At 44.0% G+C, this 22,270-nt stretch overlaps 1 protein-coding gene across 5 annotated transcripts in view; it reads left to right on the top strand.

Annotated features, from left to right (window-relative positions):
* Positions 1–22,270, top strand: part of MAPKBP1 (mitogen-activated protein kinase binding protein 1) — a 288,826-nt gene that overhangs the window by 254,082 nt on the left and 12,474 nt on the right. For 4 of the 5 annotated variants that reach the window (XM_082275308.1, XM_082275306.1, XM_082275304.1 and 1 more), the window contains exons 24-28: positions 4,482–4,639; positions 13,556–13,683; positions 16,333–16,512; positions 19,262–19,346; positions 21,809–22,089. In XM_082275308.1, the coding sequence (XP_082131434.1) occupies positions 4,482–4,639; positions 13,556–13,683; positions 16,333–16,512; positions 19,262–19,346; positions 21,809–22,089 (832 nt within the window). The remainder of the gene's footprint in view (positions 1–4,481; positions 4,640–13,555; positions 13,684–16,332; positions 16,513–19,261; positions 19,347–21,808; positions 22,090–22,270) is intronic. The other variant, XM_082275307.1, reaches the window with a different exon arrangement.

Below are 22,270 nucleotides of genomic sequence, written 5' to 3'. Positions count from 1 at the left end.
CTAAATTATAAAATACTGTGGTGAAAATTAAGACGTTTATGGTGTTAGGGTCAATTCTGACCCAGTTATAAAATAGGATTATAGGACACTAATAAGTGCCAAAACTGAAATCATAAACACTCTCTCTGCTTAGTAACACTGACAGCCAATCACCTCTCAACCCTGTGAGCTGTAGTTAGGGAGGGGCCTATCTCTTTGCCTGCTTGTCTGCTTCTCTAAATAAAGTAAAGAAACATAGGACCAATACATTTAAGAGTTGCTGGTTTATTTTACCATTTTTTAAATTTGAAAATGAGAGGTATGCTATCAAAAGAAAGGTCTAAGGGGTCACACTAAAAATATTAAAACCAATCTTTTCAAGGATAAAGAAGCCTAACAAGGTAACCAAGAGGTAAGAAACAAATTGCATGATAAATAATTGTTCAGAGGGTATTTTATGGCTGATTTAAGACACGGGTCAAAGCTGACCCTTTAACATCATGGATTGTAACAGAAAGCTAACATAAGAGGAGGGTTAAGCTGGGCAGATGTAACCCACCCTCCTCCTTTCTTGGTCGCATACTTACCGAGTTCTGGATTCTAGTACCTGGGGTTTCTGCTCCAAAAATTAACACGTGCCAGGCTTGTACTCCATTTTACATTGAAGTCCGGTTCACACCACATACAGTCAAGTCCGTTTTTGTTTCCGCATCAAAAACGCATGGATAGTAGGTTATATGGTTTTCATAAGAATGGTTTACACCAGTGTTGCCTGATCCTGTGCGTTCCATTTCCAGAACAAAAAGTAGAACATGCTGCAGTTCTCCTTTGTTCATTGACGGACACAGCTCCTGATTCTTCTTAATCGGGTTATACTGCCCGCTACAGGAGTAGGACACTAGGCAGGAAAAAGCTTGACTACGCCCATAGGCAGTCCCAGGGGGTATACACCCACTCTCAGCTATAGGCACTCAGTTTTTTCTGCCTAGTCAGGAGTTAGTCATGAGTTAGGACCTAGTTCCTTGCTGGGATCTATGGTCCTGGCGATTTTTTTTCTTTTTAAGTTTTTTTTCTTTTTTCTATCTTTGTTATTGTGCTCCTGTGAGAATCTACAATCAATTGCCAGACTGTTCCCCCTCTACTCCTGGAGGTTTTGGGGTGGACATGGGCCCCTCCCTGGTATGGTGGGACCCCCGGGTTCCCTTTCTCCCCCCCCCCCTTCAGCCCCCCTAAACTTTTGGTGGTCACTGTGGGTCTTTCGGACCCCCCCTCCTCCCTGGGTGAGGTTATGAGCTGGCTTTTGCCACATGCTCTAAAGGGGGCTTGTTGGAGTTACTGCTGATCTGGTTTTTCCTGGTGCGCAACGGGGGGTTGAGTAGGGTTCCCTGCCACCCTAGAAGTTGGTGACTAGGGCAAGGTTGTCCTCTGGGCTTCTTGCGGTGGCTGTTGGGCTGGGGGAGCTGATGGTTTGGCATCTGCGGGTTTGCGCCTCACGTGGCCGGATCCGGCCAAAAATTTAGGTTTGCGGCCTACTGGTCAGAAACTATCTGGGGTGGCCCCTGTGAGGGTGGCTGAAGCCACTGCCTCTTGTTTGGGCATCCGCCCTCCACTGCCCCTGGGTGGCCGGCTGTGTCCAGGCGGCTGGGCGCAGACAATAATTTAGGCCTACTAGGCCATGTGGCCGAGTCGGGTGCCTCCGTTGGGGGGTAGCTATTTCCTATTATGGGGACCTCTGTTTCTTCCTCTGAAAGAACTTCAGACATCGCAGGAGACAATTCAGCTTCTGTTGTTCAGCAGATGGTCATGCCTCCTGGCTTGCCTGCGAGTGCTGGGCCTGATGGTGTCCACCTTCGAGGCAGTCTGTTTGCACAGTTCCACACAAGATCTCTGCAAAAGAGATTCTGGTAAAATGGAAAAAGGATCCACGGTCTCTAGAGGTGGCTTTGTTCTCCGGCACTTCGACAGGGAAAATCCTTCTCCCCTGTACTGGACGGTTGTCGCCACGGATGCCAGCCTGTCCGGGTGGGGAGGCGTCCTCAGCACAGATGGGTCTTAGGTGGGCTGGACTCTGGCAGAGTCCAGACTGCCGATTAATGTACTGGAACTCCAAGCGATCAGACTTGCTGTGGTCTGTCATCACCAAAGGGGCACAAGAAGTGTCCTGGCGGCTTGGTTAATAGCCGGAATTCTAAGGTGAACTATCCTGCATACCTCCTTAAAAGACTACCTACAACCACAGTTGAAACTTTTTTCATAAGATTGAATGTACTTGACTCTTTCACTGGCGCAGGTCGAACGTTGTGTATATGTATCTTTCTTGGAATTCTAAGGTGGGCTGCCGATTCGTTCCAGTCCTCTCGAACTCCTGCCACGACTCCTGTGCAGGATCGAGGCAGAAAGGAACTGGTGGCGTTATCCTTTTGTTCCCCTTATGGTGATTCACAAGGATAAGGAGGTGCTTTACCCCTGTCTGTCATTCCTTCCTATGGTGGTCTCTGACTTCATTTGACTGAAGACATTGTGTTGCCTTCCCTGTTTCCCAGGCCTAAACATCAAAAGGAAATTTCCTTGCATGCCTTGGATGGGGTCCAGGCAATCAGGGTGTACCTGGCAGTTACGGGGTCTTTCAGGAAGTCAGACTCTTTGCGCTCACGGATGGGCCTCATAAAGGGTTGTCTGCTTCCTCTGCGACCATTTCCAGATGGATCAGACAGTGATTCAGGCCTATGCCATCAAGGGTCAGGTTCCTCCTTTCCCTGTCAAGGTACACTCTACTAGGGCACTTAGTGCCTCCTGGGCCTTCCATCATCAGGCGTCAGTGACGCAGGCGGCCACCTGGTCGTTGGTGCACTCTTTTACAACGTTTTTATAAAGTGGATGTGTTGGCATCTGCGGATGCTTCTTTTGGCCGTAAGGTTTTGCAGGCTGCTGTTTAAGAGTACCAGGTCCTCTTTGAGGATGTATTGTTTTTCAGGTGAGCTCCAGTTGTTTATGGTAGAGCTCTATGTTACCTGATTGGCTATGGTTAGCTTTGGGAATTTTTTTTTCTCTGATGTATTTCCCACCTGTCATGTTTAACACTGCTTTGGGACGTCTCAATGGTTAAGAAGAATCAAGAGCTGTGTTTGTCAATGAACGAAAGAGAAAATGGGATTTTTGACTTACTGTAAAATCCATTTCTCTGATGTTCATTGACGGACACAGCATCCACCCCTCTGTGGAGTTGGCTTTCTTCTGACACTACTTGTAACAAAACTGAGTGCCTATAGCTGAGAGTGCGTGTATACCGCCTGGGGCTGTCCATAGGCATAGTCAAGTTTTTGTCAAGTAGTGTCCTACTCCTTTAGTGGGCAGTATAACCCTATGGTTAAGAATCAGGAGCTGTGTCCGTCAATGAACATCAATGAAATGGATTTTAAGGAAGTCAAAAATACAATTTGGATTGGATCTGGAACTGGACTGTACTGGAACATGGTAAAATGCATCAAAAACGCACCGGAACACACATGTCTTAAGGTTAAGAAAAGAGAGGGGGAAAAATGCACTGGACAGCATCAACAACGCGCCCTGCAGAAAAGCATCCGGGACACATCCGGACTGCGTTTCTATGGTGTGACCTGGCTCTAAGGGAAAGGGAGGGACTGTGTTTTAAATAGAACTGAACTTGTTCTTTACAGTAAACCTTCAACCCCCCCCCTCCTTTCACTAAAATTCACATCAGCATGCATCTCTGATGTGAAATCATTTAACACTAGTTTCTTTAAAAGCATGCAGGGAGATCTCATAACTAAACTGCAAGATCTCACAGTTTTGTAATACTGCACACGTGCAAGATGAAGCACATTACATCATGCTCCTCATCTTGCACATGCGCCATCCAAATTTACACTTGTTTAATGGTAAAAAAATGTTTCCCTCAGATCTCTGTAGAAGGTTTTCTTTACAGCAGATCAATGTGATTTTGTACTGTGCATGTGCAAGATGAGGCCCATCACATCATGCACTCCATCTTATGCATGCTCAGTACGACCATGCTGTGACCACTCTCATGACATCAATTTTAAAATGGCAGTGTGGGGGCCAGGGCAGCATGAAAACTGGTGGAATTGAATAATGTCAGACACTGGTAAGTATACTTGTTTATGTACACACTTCTACATTTTATTGGCAGTTTATTAAGTGGGGAGGAGGAGGGCAAGTCCTCTTTAAATGGCAAATTAGTATTAAATACATAATAGTATATATATAGAGGCTTTTGCATGCAGAAAACGAATACTGCAGATCGAAGGCTAAATTAAAATTTTCTGTCCTGCTGACAATGGTCACCAGGGCAAATCAAGAGAGCAAATCTTCGCAGTAAAGACACAATTGGTAATTAAAACTAACAGAAGTTGCTAACACTTTAGCACTCTATCCAAAACTAATATTTGTCTTTAAATACTTTTAAATAATATTCTTTACAGTTTTTTTTCTTCATACTTTTTTACTTTTTTCTGTAGCAGGACCCATTTGTTCCTCATTGTGGCCCTGCCCGTCCCCGTGTTATTCGGTTAATGTCATGTGAGGATGGAGTTTTTAAACAGGAATTGGATACACCAGAGGGCAAGGAATGTGTCATCTACCCTGATACATTGGAAGAGCAGGCTCTGGATACATGCAGGTAACTTATAAAACTTTGCTCGCAACCAGTTAGATTACATTCTCTTTTCTTGCTTGGGTTGTTCTCTGAACAGCAGGCTGAATATGTATTTCTGTATATATTTCTGCTGAAATCAGGACTGCGAATTTGAACTAGTTATGTCTGTGAAGCAATAAACAGAACCAGCAGTACCAGATATGGTTTCAGTAATGCAGACACACTTTCCATAGGGAAAAGACTGCTCACAAGCCAGTCCTGCGTGGCAGCAGTGCCCTCCACAGACTGTTAGCTGAACACCACAACTGTAAAGATGTTTTTGTGCCTAAAGGAGGAAAACCGCTGGCTGCGGTGCACAACTGTTACATAGTGTATTGAATGATTTGCACCATATAAACACTTTTAAAGACCAAAAAATTTAAAAAGTGAAAAGTTGGAAATGTTAGTTTCTTCAGCCTATTTAACTAGTTATTCTTGTACCTAAACAAAATTGAAGATGCCTATACTCGGACACAGGAGACCTTTTTAATACGGAGCCCAATGTTTGCAGTTAGCCGAAAGCCAGTATCTGAGCTGTCATTGATAACATGCCACCTAGTGGGAGAGTTTAGAGCGAGGATTTAGAGCACTTTTGGGTGCATAATCTAGCACAAGAACAAAGCAGTGCTAGGTCTAGGTTAAAATTGTGTTAGTACACTGATGGCCATGTAAACTAAATGCAAAATCCCCATAAAAATGTAATCTATTGCGCAATCTTTGAGTGGTCCCAAAACAATAAAGGAATAATCACCAATTTATAGAATAAAAACCATCACATCAGTTTAAAATTTTAACTGGACAGATTGTAAAATACCAGATATTTTGAATGTACAGTATATAATACAGGGCTTAAGTTCTTCAATACATCACCTCAAAGGAGTGCACCCACATCTCTTTAATTACCTAGATTAAAAACCCACCACAGAATTAATAACTTTTTGGGGACTTTTTAACTCCTTATCCATACAAGAACACATTATAAAAAATCAATTTCATTTTTATTTGTTTCAAATATAAAAACTTTTTTTTAAAAACCTTAAGTACAGTATTACTATTCCAATACAGTATGCCACTTGTACATCACATGTACTCTAGTAAATAGTTCCTAAGCATCAAACTAAGTTAGCATATGGCTGTCCAGTATCACAATATGCATGAAGTCAACACTTCTCAACTATGTTGATGGAAGTACTTCCTGACATGTTTCCCACGCCTGCTGGCCACCTTCTTAAGGGGGAGGTCATAGGTAAGTGTTTTGTACAGCACATATGTTGCAGCAACACATTATAAAATCTTCAAAATTGCAGTGAGATCAGCGGCCACGTCTCCATCCACCAACATGTAGCCCAAAGCCAAAATCATCTGGCTGATTGGCATCATATGACGGCAAAACTTGGATAAATTTAGGGTTTATATCTACCTTATTTATGAGGCCCTATTCCTTCTTGCGTCCCCCCTTTCTTCCCCTCTACTTTGTCTACTTTTTGTGGATGGAGATGTGGTCGCCAACCTGACTGCCATTTTAAAGAGTTTTTACGAAATGTTGCTGCAACATTCTGTACAAAATACTTACCCCTGTACTCCTTCTGATGAAGCGTTCCAGAAGAACCAGGAAATATACTTTCTCTTTCGTTCATCGACGGACACAACGCTCCATAAATCATAACTAGTGGGTTATATTGCCTCCTCCAGGAGTAGGACTAGGCAGAACAAAAAACACCTGGCTACGCCAATGGGCTGTCCTCAGCTGGTATATAACCCCCCCTCCCTGCTCTAGGTAATCAGTTTTATTCTGTCTAGTCCGAAGTAAGGACCCAGGCTCCCGGCTGGGATCTCTGCTCCTAGTAATTCTCTTTCCTTACATATTTTTAGTTTTCTCTCGGGAGATCTACAATCAACTGCCAAGCTGGGCGACGGCTGGATAATCTAGATCCAATGGTCCCCCCGCCAAAGCCTCGCAGAGAGAGGCTGGCCTGCGAGTTAAACGTCTCGCAGGGTCACATACGACCGGGCTTGGGTCTGAGTCACAGCGGTCCCTTTACCAACAGCTCCTCTACTTCAGTGGCGAGGAGTTTTGTCTGGAGCGTTACCCGCACCATGGAAGGGTAAGTACAGTCCCTCCTCTCCCCTTCTGGTGGTTTTCTTTGGGGTGGACGCGGGTAACCTCCAGGGACGGTCGGACCTGCCTGCAGGTTTCCTCCTCTCATCCATAAATCCCTCACTGAGCTGGGCTTCCCCCATTCCCATTCCCCCCTGTCTGGACCTAGAGTCTGGTGGGGGTCCCAGGGCAGAGAATGCAGCAGAGACCCCTGGGGTCTCCCCCGCTATCCCCACTCTGTAAGGGTCCTGGGATAGTGTGTGTCCTGCTCTGGTAGTCTGGAGGGGTCCCAGTGTAGGAGACTCCTAGGGGCATGCCCTGCTGTTTGCAGTATGGGCAGAGTGCACATCAGAATCTCCCCTCAAATGTGTGTCCTACCTTCGGGGGGTCCCCGGGGTCCCCTTGCAGAGGGCGCAGGAAAGATCCTGGCAGCATGCTTCAGTGTTTGTAGCTGACGGGGGACATTTTCCCTTAGTCTGGCTGGTCTCCAGTTGACGGCCATGTTTGTGTTGCCAGATGATTTCACGGGAGCTATTTTACCCTAGTCTGAGAGATGCTGGTGACAACTGAAGCCTCGGGATGCTGAAGCTCCTCCTTTTCCTCCTTTCTGCCCAGGACATATGAACAGGGATAGCGTCCATGATGATGCTGAGTTCGAATTCTCAGTGCTCCTCTGGTCGGTAGAGTGAGTCTTTGGGTGTCCCTGTTATCTCTCTCCCTGCTGATAGGTACCCTGAGCCTTAAGGGGATCCTTTAGTGGTGCCAAAAGATCGTCTTCCTTTCCTTATGGAGCCTCAGGGTCACATCTAGGGTTGCCACCTCATCCCTTTAAAACAGAACACATATTAATTACACAGGTTCTGTGGCTGATTAAGGTGATAATTAAACTCACTTGGAGCCTTCTCTGCATTAAATTAGCCTCAGAACCTGTGTAATTAATTTGTGTTCTGTTTTAAAGGGATGAGGTGGCAACTCTAGTCACATCTACCCCACTGACCCACCCATGGAGGTGGCAGGTCCCTTGGAACCCCAGCTTCCCATGGTTGCGCTGATGGCGGTCCTGCAGTCCTTAGAGTCCCGGTTGGAATGGCGTGTCAGCAAAGGCCCAGGAGGAACGTCCCCCACCTTCCCCTGCTATGGCTGTCTCCTCTGAGCCTGATGCCGCCGTGGACGCGGCCCATCCAGGGGGATTTAATATCGCACCCCCTGATTCATCCAATAGTGAGGATGATTCCCCCATGGTGGCAGCAGAGAATGAAAAAGCCATTGGTAGATGCACTTATCACTGCAGTGCGTGAGACTTTAAAAATGGAGGATGCGGGTGATGTAGCCAGGGACGTGCCTTATTTTGACAGGTTTTCCTGTAAGGAATGGGAACAACCAAAATTACTCTTTGTGGTCCCCAAATGTTTTGCTGTACGTTACCCTTTTGAGGAGTCACTTTTAAAAATGTGGGCTAATCCACCAGTGGTGGGCCCTCCTGTTTCCATGTTGAATAAAGCAACCATGATTCCAGTAGAGGAATCCCATCCTTTAAGGACCCAGCTGACAAGAAAGTGGAGGCTGTGGCACGCAGCATGTTTACTATGGCTGGTTTGGCATTGCGGCCAGTCTTTACCTCAGCCCTTGTGTCTCAGACCCTAACTGAATGGGCCAAGCATTTGCGCCAGGACCTGTGGGGGTGAGCAGGTGTCCGGTGCTTATGTTGATTTAGCGGACCAGTTGGTCCATGGGCTGAATTTTATTTGTGATGCAGCTTTGGCTACAGCTCCTGTGCTGTTCAAACTTTCTGTTTCAACGTGGGTCCGCAGACCAAGCCTCTAAGAAAGCTCTCATTGATCTGCCCTTTTAAGGCGATCGCTTGTTTGGGGCTACCCTGGATGACGACATTAAGGGTATCACAGGGGAGAGTACCTTCCTGCCACAGTTAAGGAAAGGGAAGGAGCCTCACGGCAGATGGGGGCCTTCCATCTCAGCCCATTGAAAATGATTTTGTGCTTCTGGGACGGAGAATAAGGGAAATATCTTTTAAATCTTCCCTGGGAGGTTCCAACTAAACTTGGTTGGGTAAGCCTAGAGCTAGCTTCCCCAGACCAGCAGACAAGTCTCCTTCAGCATGAAGGTCTGCCCTCCATTATTGGGGTGGGGGGACATCTTCGCTGGTTTCCGGCCCCGGGGACTTCTTTGGTGAGCATCAAGGGGATCCACAAAATGTTTATTTTGGGGGTACCCAGAAAGGGGGACAAAGCTTGCCCTTTTCAGGTTTTTAAGGTCCTGAGTCTCCTTGTGCGGATTTAATTCCTTCATAGGTTCAGGTGATCTCTGAACTACCTAAGGTCCCCCCCTATCCCTGTCCAGGGAATTGATTTACTTAGGTCTGATTTTATATCTGACCAGGGTGGTCCTTTCTCTGCACAAACTTCAGGGACAACAGGCCGTGATTTAACGGCTGCTGTCACACAGATGGTTCTCTCTCCCATTTTGCTTGCGAAAAAATAAACAATGTGCGAAAAAGCCACAACTAACTCCTGAATTGATAAATGAAAATAAAATGTGTTATTTAACAGTGGATGGTGAATTCATAAATATAAAAAATTGGGTTTAAATAGTGAAATGTCTCACAGTATGTAAAAAGGGGTGTGCACAATAGTGAGAACTTGAAAAGCCTTATTGTGTGTGTATAGATACACTTAGTGCAAATGAAAAAGTGTGCGTATACCCAAAAAGGGTTTGTTTTGGCCAAGGACACAGACTGTGCTATTATACCAATAAAAAAAACTGTGAGAAATCCAAAACATATGATGCAAGTATAGTATTAGAGTGTGTATACTGTGTGATACAAAAACGCAAGAAATCAAAACATTTAAATTGTATATTCAAGGTGAGGCAGTCCAATGACTTTATCAAGTCCAAAGGAAATTGAAGATTTCAGGCAGGGTGGTAAAATAATATGGGAATCCCAGGAGAAAGAAGGCTGTGTTGCTATCTCATGCAAGGGATGGAGGCCAGGGTCACCACGGGTGCTCAAGAGATATGAGAAAACTCACCAGATAACGTGGATCCTCTCTTGTCTTATGACAAAAGGGATGAACCAAGCTTGGGTGGTCCCCTCCACCAGGGAATGCATCCATGACTCCTGAATCCACTTGTAATTCCTCTCTTTCCTCCTTCCTCCTTGTGCCCCCCCAGAGCTCAGCAGGTGTGGATATGTAGGGAAAAGTAATACAAGATCCTCATAGTGTACTCCGTTGTAAAGGATTTATTGAACAATGGTTGGGTAAAAGTTCCATACAAGACATTAAAATCCCATAAAATATCCAAAAAGGAAGTGGCCCAAAATAAGGGTGAACCACGGTAGAGGGTATGCATACCCGCAGGGTCTGTACCGGGAACAAAGTAAGGGAACACCGAACAAATGGCCAGCGTGCGTTCCACTTGCTACTTCCTGCAGATTACAGGGTGCCTTGCCAGGGCCTGCAGCTTACGCATGTATTTGCAAATGTGTGCAACTAAACCCCTCTTTTTAATGCATACTGTTAGACAGGTCAATTAGGTTGGTCGCTGGCTGGTTGGTAAGTTGTGACTGGAAATTTCTTCGTTTTTTTTTACCTACTTCCTGCTTCCGCCTATCGGTCACGTGGTCTACGTGCGTTCCAAAATGGTGCATTTCGTCATCGTGTGATGTCTTCAGATCTTTGAATGCTTTTGGACGTCCCACTAGCTATGATTTATGGAGTGCTGTGTCCGTCAATGAATGAAAGAGAAAATGTGAGTTTTGTACTTACCGTAAAAAATCTATTTCTGTGAGTTTGACGGACACAGCACTCATCCCTCTATGGCAGTGATTCTTAACCTTGGTTCGATCGAACCCCAGGGGTTCGGTGAGTCAGTCTCGTGGGTTCGGCGGGGGGGGGGGGCAACAGGGCGATTGCTCCCCCCGAGAAAATATTACTGATTGTGAGGCCGAGCGCACCCCGGGAAATCAGAGCTGCAGTCGGGACAACTCACAGCCATTACACATAGACACTTGACGCTCCGCCCCCTGTACCTCCCCCAGCAGGTTTCCAGCCTATCTCCTGCAGGCTGCTTGCTGCTTGAGTGGGCGGGATTGGGATATACCTGACCACGGAGATTGCGCCCCCCTGGAAGAGGGAAGTGTGAGCAGCTGAGCAGAGGGAGCCAAGTGAATGTTCCTGGAGGTAGGCTCAGCTAACTGTACATGGTGGATTAGTTTACAAGCACCTATATGCTAAGTCTGCTGAGTTACTGCAGCTTAGCATAGAGGTGCTGTTAGCTGACAAATGGAAATGCAAGTCCTTTTAATTTAGCTCAATAAAGCATTGTGAATGCCCCCCTGGTGTGTGCCCTCCTGATACCCCATGGTATGCCCTCCCAACACCTCCCCTCCAGTGTGTGCCCTCCCAACCCCCCCCCCCCCCCGTGTGTGCCCTCCTGGCTCCCCCAGTGTGTGCCCTCCCAACCACTGATGTGTGCCCTCCTGAAACCCAGTGTGTGTCCTCCTGACCCTCCCCCCAGTGTATGCCCTTCCAACCCCCTGGTGTGTGTCCTCATAACCCCCCGGTGTGTGCCCTCCTGACACCCCCCCCCCCACTGTGTGCCCTCCTGATCCCCCCCCCCACTGTGTGCCCTCCCAGCCCCCTGGTGTGTGGCTTTACTGATCCCTGTACTATCCTCTTTCCTGTCAACTCCTGTCCTCTGCCCTATTCTCTGTACACCGCCCTACAGCCTACTGACCACTCTATCCTGCCCTACAATCAATTGACCCCTATACACTGCCCTACATCCTACACCGCCCTAAAAACTACTGACCCCTATACACTGCCCTACATGCTACTGACCTCACTACACTGCCCTACATGCTACTGACCTCACTACACTGCCCTACAAACTACTGAGCACTGTACACTGCCCTACAAACTACTGAGCACTGTACACTGCCCTACAAACTACTGAGCACTGTACACTGCCCTACAAACTACTCACTACTGCCCTACAGCCTACCGACCTCTGTACGCTGCCCTACAGCCTACCGACCTCTGTACGCTGCCCTACAGCCTACCGACCTCTGTACGCTGCCCTAGAGCCTACTGACCTCTGTACGCTGCCCTAGAGCCTACCGACCTCTGTACGCTGCCCTAGAGCCTACCGACCTCTGTACGCTGCCCTACAGCCTACCGACCTCTGTACGCTGCCCTACAGCCTACTGACCTCTGTACATTTTACTTTGTATGATACGTTTAATTCAGTTCTGTAAACAACACCTTATTTTCTGGCAGTTCCCCTCCTGAGACTAGACTCATAAAATCATATTTTATTTTTCCAATTAAGAAGGGTTCGGTGAATGCGCATATGAAACTGGTGGGGGTTCAGTACCTCCAACAAGGTTAAGAACCACTGCTCTATGGAGTTCTGATACTTCGAATACTGCTTGCTACTAAACTAATTACCTAGAGCAGGGAGGGGGGTTATATACCAGCTGAGGACGGCCCATGGGCGTAGCCAGGTGTTTTTTGTTCTGCGTAGTCCCACTCCTGGAGGAGGCAATATAACCCACTAGTTATGATTTATAGAGCGCCGTGTCAGTCGATGAACTGATTTTATGGTAAGTACAAAAATCCATTTTTATGTCGACTGTGGTACCGTACAACCCTAGACCACACCATAGCCAAGTTGATAAAGATTTACTTTTTTATTGTGTTACTGTACAGCCAGGGTAACTTAGGCTAGCGTTTAAGTATTCTGTACTAGAGAAAATGTGATGTACAAGCCTATGAAATGCATGTATTTATGAATAAGAACAGCAGAAATACTGTACTTATAGTTTTTTAACAAAAGTTTTTATATTTAAAAAAAAGTGCCTTAAAAAGTCCAAAAAATTCTTCTTTTCATTTTTAATCTTGTAAAATATAAGATGTTTCCATTTATTCTTTGGTAGATCTGCTACCACTGTTGTATTACAGACTGTGGGAAAATCCTTTCACATGCACTGAATTGTGATTGTGTGCATCCAGTGAATAACAGAACTGATAAGGGTTGGATTGTTCCTACATAAACAATCAAAGGTCCTCTTATAATATGTTTGATCCACAGTGACCTGTTTGGGGTATGAATTGCAGGATGAGTTTTAGGTACCAGCAGACATCATTTTAGTGGAATTCAGCAAAAAGCTGACATCTGGTGGGTCAAAATAAGTTACCTGTAATGTTGGTTATACCAGGTCCAGATGGCTGCAGGGTAATGAAAAATCCTAAATTTTTGTGCTGAATTCCAGTGTCAATTGTGATCCTTTGACACTGGGAGTGTGTCCTATACTGTCTTTTTCCTCTCCCCTCATCTATCCACAAAACTTTGATTTATTCTATTCAGAGTACAAATCGTTCTTTGAATGGACAAGAATAGGAGAGGGTAAACAATAGGACTTATTTGGACCCAGCAAACATCAACATTTTTCTATTTTTTTTACATTGTCTTCCATTCAGTGTAAAGTTTAGCACAGGTCACCTAAGTTGTGCAGTTAGTGTACTGCTAGCTATGATTAAGATGAAAATAAGTAATGTTGCACTCTTACAAGCCACCTGGGAATGACATGTGAACCCCTGCTGAAGGTAAATATAGATACACACATAATGGTGTTGAATAACGCACTGTACTATGCAATGTCTCGGCTGCTTATCTGTGTCATTTTAGTTTTTTTTTTTTTTTCCATACCCTCTGATGTATGCTTTGTATATGTTCTCCTGGTGGAGCTATGTACTGATCTAATTTTTTTAATTGTTTTTTAGTGAATTTAGGGTAAGAGGTTTTCCTCTTGAAAGTTATGATAATGTACAAGAGAAGCACAGTCCAGATAGTGCTTGTTCCGTGGATTACAGTAGCAGCCGCCTGTCAAGCCCAGATCACCCTAATGAAGGTCAGTAGTGGTTGAATTTACAGATTCTTTCAGAAAGTAAAACCCCTGTGTGATTAGACTGTGGTGGAACCAGCCATTCTCTGAAAAGGCTCATCTTCATTAACCCAGAACTATACAATCCATGGGTCAGAGTTACTACCTTAGAATTAAAATATAGCAGGCATATCAACAGAGGAAAAGCTGCATCTGTCAGAGCTTAATCACACAGGTATTTTTCCTTTTAGAGCATACCAGCTCTCAAAATGATTGTAAGAAAACAACATATATTGGATTTTGTGGATTATGGTGTAAAAATGTGTAAAGATCTACTTTTCCCTGTATCACTGATTAAAAAACAAAACTACAATCTATGAAATGTGCTTAATGTCCCAATGGCATTAGTAAGTGTGGGGAGCAGGTCTTTTATAGACAACATAAGTGCCATCAATACAGTGTTCAGGGAGGCAAGGAGAAATTTGATTTTTAAAATGAATGATCAAAAGGTAAGTCATTGTACATAAACCTCCACCACAACAAAATAGACAGACTGGGGTGGAGGTTTTTCTGCATTTATATAATTTACACCTAGTATTTGATATGCAGATACTAATTGCTAAGAGAATCTAGTTTCTGCAAGGTGTGTGCAATTTTTCTTGCTTTGTTCACCAATCATTACAAAACTGTTTGCTTTCTCTTCCTTATTGACCCCTTATGTGTCCCAGAATCTGCCTGTCCGTCTGATTATTATAATAGCATGGGGCTTCACCAAAACTATAGTACTGGAGCATTCTTGGAGTAATCAGAATTTCAACTGACCATACACCTGAACAAGATTTCCAACCTAGTTTATGCTCAAACTTGGGTACCCCTTTTGGCCAGATCTAAATGATCCCAACATTTGGAGCTCCTCATAAATTTCTACTTGGGTTTGAAGCAAAATCTGCACAGTAAAAAACAGGCAGATATGGTAATTATTTTCCTATGAAATGGAGACTCCATGATAAAAATGATCTTGTATAATACATATGAAAAATTAAAAGTAAATATATGTAATTTACTTTACTGTGTTAGGAAAAAAAATCAACAAATTATCAATGCCATATATGGCCGTCTCACAACCTCACTATTTAGGGTTTCATTTTTTGATAAAAAAACTTTCAGGAGAGAAATGTGGAAATGTGGAGGCTGCCATCACTGACCTTCATCTGAAAATGCTAGTTGCCTGGCTATTTTGCTGACCCTCTGGCTGCTTTACTTACTGACTCAAGTAAAGGATTCTGACTTTTCTGAACTGCGTACTTCTTCAGTTTACTTTGAGCAGGGTCAGAGACTCAGTGTTGACCCAAGATAGTAATTGTGGCAGCCAAGTTAGCTAGTGTTTTCAGGAGAGATGTCAACGGTAGCAGCCTCCATATTATTTTCATTTCAGGTTTACAGCTTGAATACAAAGTATGCATATGCCATACCTGTGGGATCCATGTGGAAGCTGGAAATCACTGTAGTAGTCTGCTACTACAGTGATTCCTGCTGTCTTGTTTCAAGCAGCTGCCCTGCTGCATGGTAAACACAGGGGCTCACTCGCTGTGAGCAGCCGCCATTCACAAAACCTATTTTTATACATGAATTCAAGGCTTTTTCCATTGGAACTACTTGGAGATATTAAATAGAATACTACAGTGATTTCCAGCTTCCACAGGGATCCCACAGGTATGACATATGCATACTTGCATTGATCCAGGCTGGACCAATGTAACTAGGCTATAAAGCCATATCTGGAATTCAGCTTTAAAAACTTCCCATGTTATGGTGGCTTTTGAAGCACCTGCCTTCCTCCTGTTGCCAGGGTCTGTATATCCCCCAGAATTTACTACATATTATCAGTGTCCTCTCTTCTGCAGTTTAATGTCATTTAACAAGGTTTTTCACACAGGTTTTTGCCCATACCAGGAAAATTAATGGGTTTGTTTTAGGAGGCACTATAAGTGTTTTTCACTTGCCCTTCCTTTTGGCTCTCTGCCACCCCATTTCACAATGCAGTGCCCTAAAATTCCTTGACAAGTGGAAACCGGCACAAGGTTTGGCAATCGTCTTCCTGCCCAAGGTGACAGAGCTTGGTTGGTTCTTTGGGTTGGATGCTAGGTGCAGCATTATGGAGAGGCATCACATTTTCCTCCACACCTGAAACTACCATCAGTACTACTGTTTCTTGGAGCTACAGTGGTAGATTGAGGCAGTGGGGAACATGGATTGGGAAAGTATTGGCTGTTTAACTTCTGTAAAGCATACCTATTATATTGCTTGGTATGAGCAAAGCACAGTTTCCTTAAAATCTTGCTAGCTTTTGACTGGCATTAATTGCGAGGAAAATATTTAGGAGATCAGAAAATTTAGCCATTTTGAGCTGGAGATAAAGTAATAGTTTGTGAAATAGGAAAAACTCTGATTGTTGAAAAAAAAAAAAAGTCTTGCAATAGTTAAATTTAATGTAACAAATAAAACCTACTTTTGCGCCTATGCAATTGTGAATCGACCTGTTTGTATGCTCACCATGCTTGCACTAGTCAGTAGAAGATCTGGAGTCCTCCATTTCAGAATTTATCATCATACCATTCTGCATTTCAATTCTTGCCACTTACCGTGCTGTTTTATTTCACTTGTGGTGCTGAGAAGATTCGGAAAGCACGGAGCCCTTGAGTGTAGATGGGAACTCGTCAGATCTAGAAGAGCAAGCAGAGGTTGAGGAGCTGGACACCCCTTGCCTGGTTCTAGATGGTGATATCCCACAGACACCCGATCAGGAAATGTTCCTCAAACAGCACTTTGGAAATCTGTCCACCAACAATGGCCCAGGTTGTTTGAATTCCCAGCTAAATAAATTTTCACTAATGTTGTAGTCCTGTGTGTGATACTAACCGAGATGGAGAATTCCAGCATATACATTAGAATGTTACAGAAACTGGTTTGCAAATTGTTTTAAAGAAAACCCATAAAGAATGTACGTATTTAATCTGAATATTCACCCTAGTTGATATAATAGTGCAGCCTTACTTTGCAGGGATAGTTGTGTACTGTTATTTAGCTGCATTCTCTCCCTGTCTGAGCATAATGTAATGGCAGTGCAAGTGCCCAATGGAGGCTGACTGGAGCTTAGGGCTGATAATTGACTGTCTGGTCGGTAGGACGTTAAAATGGTCACTTAGCCAAGCGAATAGGCCTCATGCACGCATACAGTTTGTGGTTTAAAATCTGTGGTAGTGCAAAATCCAAGCTTTTTTCCCCCCACCCAAGAAGTTGCATATGGCACGTACAGCCAGGGAAAGAATGGCTGAATGCAGCAGTACTTAGGTATAGGCAGATGCTTTCATGCATTGGTGTGAACACAGGCATGCGCATATGACGTATTCTTTAAACACAGATTCTCTGCGTTCAAGTAATACATCAGTGACAGACATTGAAAGATGAGCAGGTCTTGAAAGGGTAGGCCCTGAGAAGAAACCCAGTTTATGCTGTTTTGGCACCACCAAGTATATCTAGCATTTTTCCTTGTAGCAAAAACAAAATTCATAGGTAAATTAGTATATGGCTACATGTTGATTATAGGCCTCGTGCATATGAACAGTTTGTGGCCTAAAATCTGCAGTAGCGCAAAACCCAAGCTTTTCTTTTTTCTGCCCTCTCAGGGAGCTGCATGTGCAGCCAGACTAAGACATGAATGACTGAATGCAGCAGTACTCGGGTATATGCAGATGCTTTCATGCATTGGTGTAAACACAGACATGTGCATGTGATGTATTCCTTAAATTCAGAATTTCGGGATTCAGGTAAAAAAAAACGTTCATGCATAAAAGCATCTGCCTATAACATAGTCTGGCCGCTTACAGACATTCACTTCTATAGCCGGCTGTACACATCACCTGCAGCTTCCTGGGTGGGGAAAACAGCTGGGATTTAATGCTACAGCAGATTTTAAATCTCAAACCATCCATGTGCATGAGGACAAAGTTTGCTTTGATATCGTCCTGATAGCACCTTTTGTTATGATTTTAAAGCACCTGTAGTAGCATTGAGCTCATGGAGATAGGATTACCTTACAGCCTTACATTCAGCCTGACACTTCTGCTGTGACAGGGAGAAAATATAAGTAAATATTAAATCAAGTAACACCTAAGGGATAAGGCTGCACTACTGTGTCAGTCAAATGTTAGATATTCAGATTATCACTATTGCTAATTGGTGACTGGTTCTCTTTAAATATATTTAAGCTGACAACAGACCGCTTTAAAAAAATCTGGAAGAGGTTTTTCACATGGTCAGAGACAACCAATCAGATTCCAGATGTCATTTAATTTGATTCAAAATTAAAAGGATGTGATGCACAGTTTTGGATTGCAAACTTTTCACAGTTCAGCTCCAGTATTCTAGTATTTATTTGTATGTATGCCTTTCTTCTGTCCCTGCACCAGTCTCACTTTACCTGCTTCTGTGATTGTTCTTGTGCACTTGACTGTTACTACACTCCCTTCCTGGCATCCATCACTCCAGTGAATGAAAACCTTATGTGTGAATCCTCTGTTCTGATCACAAGCCACTGCAAGGATTGCCATTGGTACTATATGGGTTTGTGAACATGAGCATATGTTCTCTTCCTTCTGATGCCTTCTACCACATACCAGGTGAAGATATTGGGCTGAATGAAAAAATGTACAGATTCCTCCATCCACACAAACAAGGGGATACACTGATGATTGGCTGCAGCCGCTGATCGATGGAAAACTTTCTAACATGTCCCTTAGACAGAAGTAGATTAGGCAAATTATTTCTGCTGAGCAGGGGAGCCCACACACTTATCAGAATTCAGCCCCCCCACCCAAATTTTGATTAGTGTATGGCCAGCATAAGTGTGGCCCATAGTCTTTTGTCAAGCTTTTTAGGGGTCCAGCAATCAAACATGCACACATTTACTGTGGAGACAACTCTGGCTCTCAATTAGGTCTATGGAGACCTAGTCTACTGCTAGGGATGGAAGGGTTCAGGGGGACAGCAGGCTGCAGTACATTTATTTTTGGGTATACATAATGAACACTTGCAGTGCCTAAAGCCTCGTACACACTACTCTATTTTTTTTTTTTTTCGTTCAACTCGGCAGGCTGAACGAAAAAAAACCTGACAGCTCAAGTTGGAGCTGATATACTAACAATCAGATGTTAGTACAGTGATCTCCCCTGCTGTGCTATTGTGTTCTGATAGGCTGCAGAAGATATTGGCTGAGAGCACTGGTCGGAAGCTGACCAGCAGACCTTTTTCACTCATGCCCCTTCGATAGAAGCCGGCCCAGCTGCAGTACACACACGGGCCGAATGTCGGCCGGTTTCTATTGAACCGGCAATTGCCGCCTGACAATCGGCCCATGTGTAGACTTTAAATTCAGGTTGAATATGGATTGACTTATCTATGATAAGCAATAAAAAGTTAAATCCCAAACATAAGCAGTTTCTCATGGTTGGCGAGTTTTAAAATTGTCAGGTGTTTACATGTTTTTAAACAGGCTGCCATTAAAATTGGTTTGTATTTTTAGTAACTTGGTAATGTATATCCACAGAGGAACCAGTCTTGACCTCGGTGAGAACAGAAAATGCCAGCATCTCATCACGGTTTTTAGCTATGGCACAGATACCAGCTTTCAGGTTTGTATCTCTTATGCTCCAATCCATTATGGTGTATGTGAGAAAGGAGGTATGATAATCCGTAGAAAGGCTTAGACTCTAAAAGATGAGCAGGTTCTGAAAGGGTAGGCCCTGAGAAGAAACCCAGTTAATGCTGTTTTGGCCCCACCAAGTTTGTAGCATTTTTTTCTTTGTAGCAAAAACAAAATTCATAAGTAAATAAGTATATGGTTACATGTTGCTGTTTATAGGCCTCGTGCACATGTGCAGTTTGAAGCTTAAAATCTGCAGTAGCGCAAAATCCAAGCTTTCCTTTTTCCCTCACTGAGGGTGCCACCATGTGGCACATTAGTCAGACTAAGACATGAATGGCTAAATGCAGCAGTAGTCTGGTATATGCAGATGCTTTCATTCATTGGTGTAAACATACACACACGTATGATATATTCCTCAAGCCCAGAATTTGTGTTCAGGTAATACATTATACATGCATACATGAATGCATCATTCAGCTGCTTATAGCTATTCACTTCTGTAGCCAGCTGTACGCATGACCTGCAGCTCTCTGCACAGCCAGCGAACACCTCAGGTAATTGCTAGCTGTGTGGAAAGCTGCGAATACCTGCAACCCCCAGGCCACTTGTCATTCTAGTGAATGGGGCCAGTGGCTGCAGCAGAAATCGGAAGATTCCTGCCGCTACAATTGGCACCAGCCTAAATCGCCGGTGTGAATGTAGCCTTAAAGGAGAAGTTCACCTTTGGGAACATATTACATGTTCCACCAGTTTTTAGGGTGTAACATGTAACACGTTTTTACTCCTGCAGCCACTCCCTGATCCGCTGCCTCTAGTTATAGCAAGCCAGGGTTTTTCTCCCCACCCAGCCACGTCATTCATTTACAGAGTTCTGTGAATGGAAGAACTAATGGCGCTTTTCCACTGCATGGAACCGAATGGTTTGGCTCGCTTTTGTGCTTTTCCACTGCTGGTACCGCATGGTACGGTGTAGGAACGGTTCGGTTCGGTACGGCGGCGCTTTTGCATGTACATGGAACTGTACCACCTCAGTTGTGGTTCCAACAGGGCCGTACCGGTACCATATCCCACAAGCCTTGACTGTTTGTCACTACTAGCCACTGATTGGTCAGAGAATCATTGTTATCCCACCCACTTACTTTAGTACTACTTTAGTGGAAAAGCGAAACCATACCAAACCGTACCGAACTGTTCCAACACCGTACCATACAGTGGAAAACCATACAGGGCCAAGCAGGGCCGAGTAGAGCCAAGCCGGTACTTGCAGTGGAAAAGTGCCATAAAAGTACCGACAGCTTTTGCGGTTGTCAGCCTGTAGTTCTCAATGAACTGCCAGGGCGCTGTTGAGCACTCTTTTAGTTCATTGTCTCTCACTGTCAGTGTGTAATTGCCCGCTCATACAAGGTACAAGCAGACAGCTTACTCTGACAGTCTGCAGGAGTTTTGCATGGCATACAAAATCTTCTGATCATTGATGCAATGCTTTACAGGCTCCTAGTAAAATAAATAAATGCACTTTTTTTTTTTTTAATCTGCAAAAAAGATGTGCTTTTATTTTATTATTTATTATTTCTTCTTTAATCAGTTCATTGTGTATCTGCCACTTTTAAGGCACTCAAGGGTATTGAGAGTAAAAAAAAAAAAAAAATTGTTTATATTAGTTTTAGAAATGCCTCCACCCAAGGCTATTTTACTTTGAAGAATGATATAAATTATAAAAACCTGTGTATCCCTGGTAAAGAGGATATACACCTGCACCCCCCATACTTTCAGATGGTATCTCTACATTTCAGATACTCATCCATCCAGCACAGTCATGCTGAGATCCTCTCATGCCCGGCCTCAGCTCCATCCCGCTGCCATGTTCTCTCTGATGTCATCGAGACGCCCATTGGCTCTTCCTGGTTCAGCAGGCGGGCCTCTCGAAGATGTGCTAATAGGCTGGCCCCCTCCTCCTTTTCTGAATGAAAGGCTGTGCCTCCTGGAATATGTGACGTACATATTCTGGGAGGCACAGTGAGCAATGTGCATGTAATTCGCCTTTGGGGACTGACGTGCCTGGGGAGGTGGGGCAGGACATTTTTAGCTAAAAAAAAATGCCCAATATAGAAAGAGGATGGAAGGAGTGGAGGAAGGTAGCGGAAGAGGGTGAAGGTCCGCTTTAAGGTCTATAGTTGTGAACGTCCAAACTGGCCCTTCATGTCAAGGTTGCATTGGAAAGTTCCTCCAGCAATCTGTTCACATTTCTAATGCCTCTTAGACTTTTTGTCAACTAATTGACTCAAATAAATAATTTTATTCATACCATGACAGGGGTTTTCTGGAGGAACCAAAATTAAACAATAAAAAAACATTTCCAGTAATTGTCCTTTTTTTTTTTTTTTTTTTTTTAAGGCTCCTGAAATGGCAATACCAATTTATTCCATTTTTGATTTTTTGCCTTGTTAGGAACCAGCCTGGGGTTTGTGCCACAGAAATGTCTGACCAGGAGGTCAGTCCAGACAGTAATAACCAGAATCCATTTTTGTACACCACACAAGCTAATGGATCCGACTATCAAGCAAAAAATCGCAACGTAGCAGATCAAGAAGGTGCCAGCCCTTTTAAACCAACCTATCAGAGAAAGCGGAAACAGCCAGCAGAAATCAAGATGGGAAAAGTAGGGCCGTTTTCCCCGGTGGTGTCCAACATGAGGAAGACACAGTCTGTACATGATCTTGTGCATGAAGGTAAACAGCCAAATAAAACTGCCTTAAGAAGAATGATGTGTTATTTCTAAGGTTTTCAACGTGTATTAGTTTGCTAAGAAATTGCCAATATGAAAAATAAGGTAATTTGGTTACATTTCTAATCACTTATGGAGGCATCTTCTACACTATGCTGTAGCAAACTGCAAACAGGTTACTTAAA

The sequence above is a fragment of the Pelophylax lessonae genome (genome assembly GCF_965119305.1).
Source record: "Pelophylax lessonae genome assembly, chromosome: 13".
Lineage (NCBI taxonomy): Eukaryota > Metazoa > Chordata > Amphibia > Anura > Ranidae > Pelophylax > Pelophylax lessonae.
This window is presented reverse-complemented; position numbering and strand designations above follow the sequence as displayed.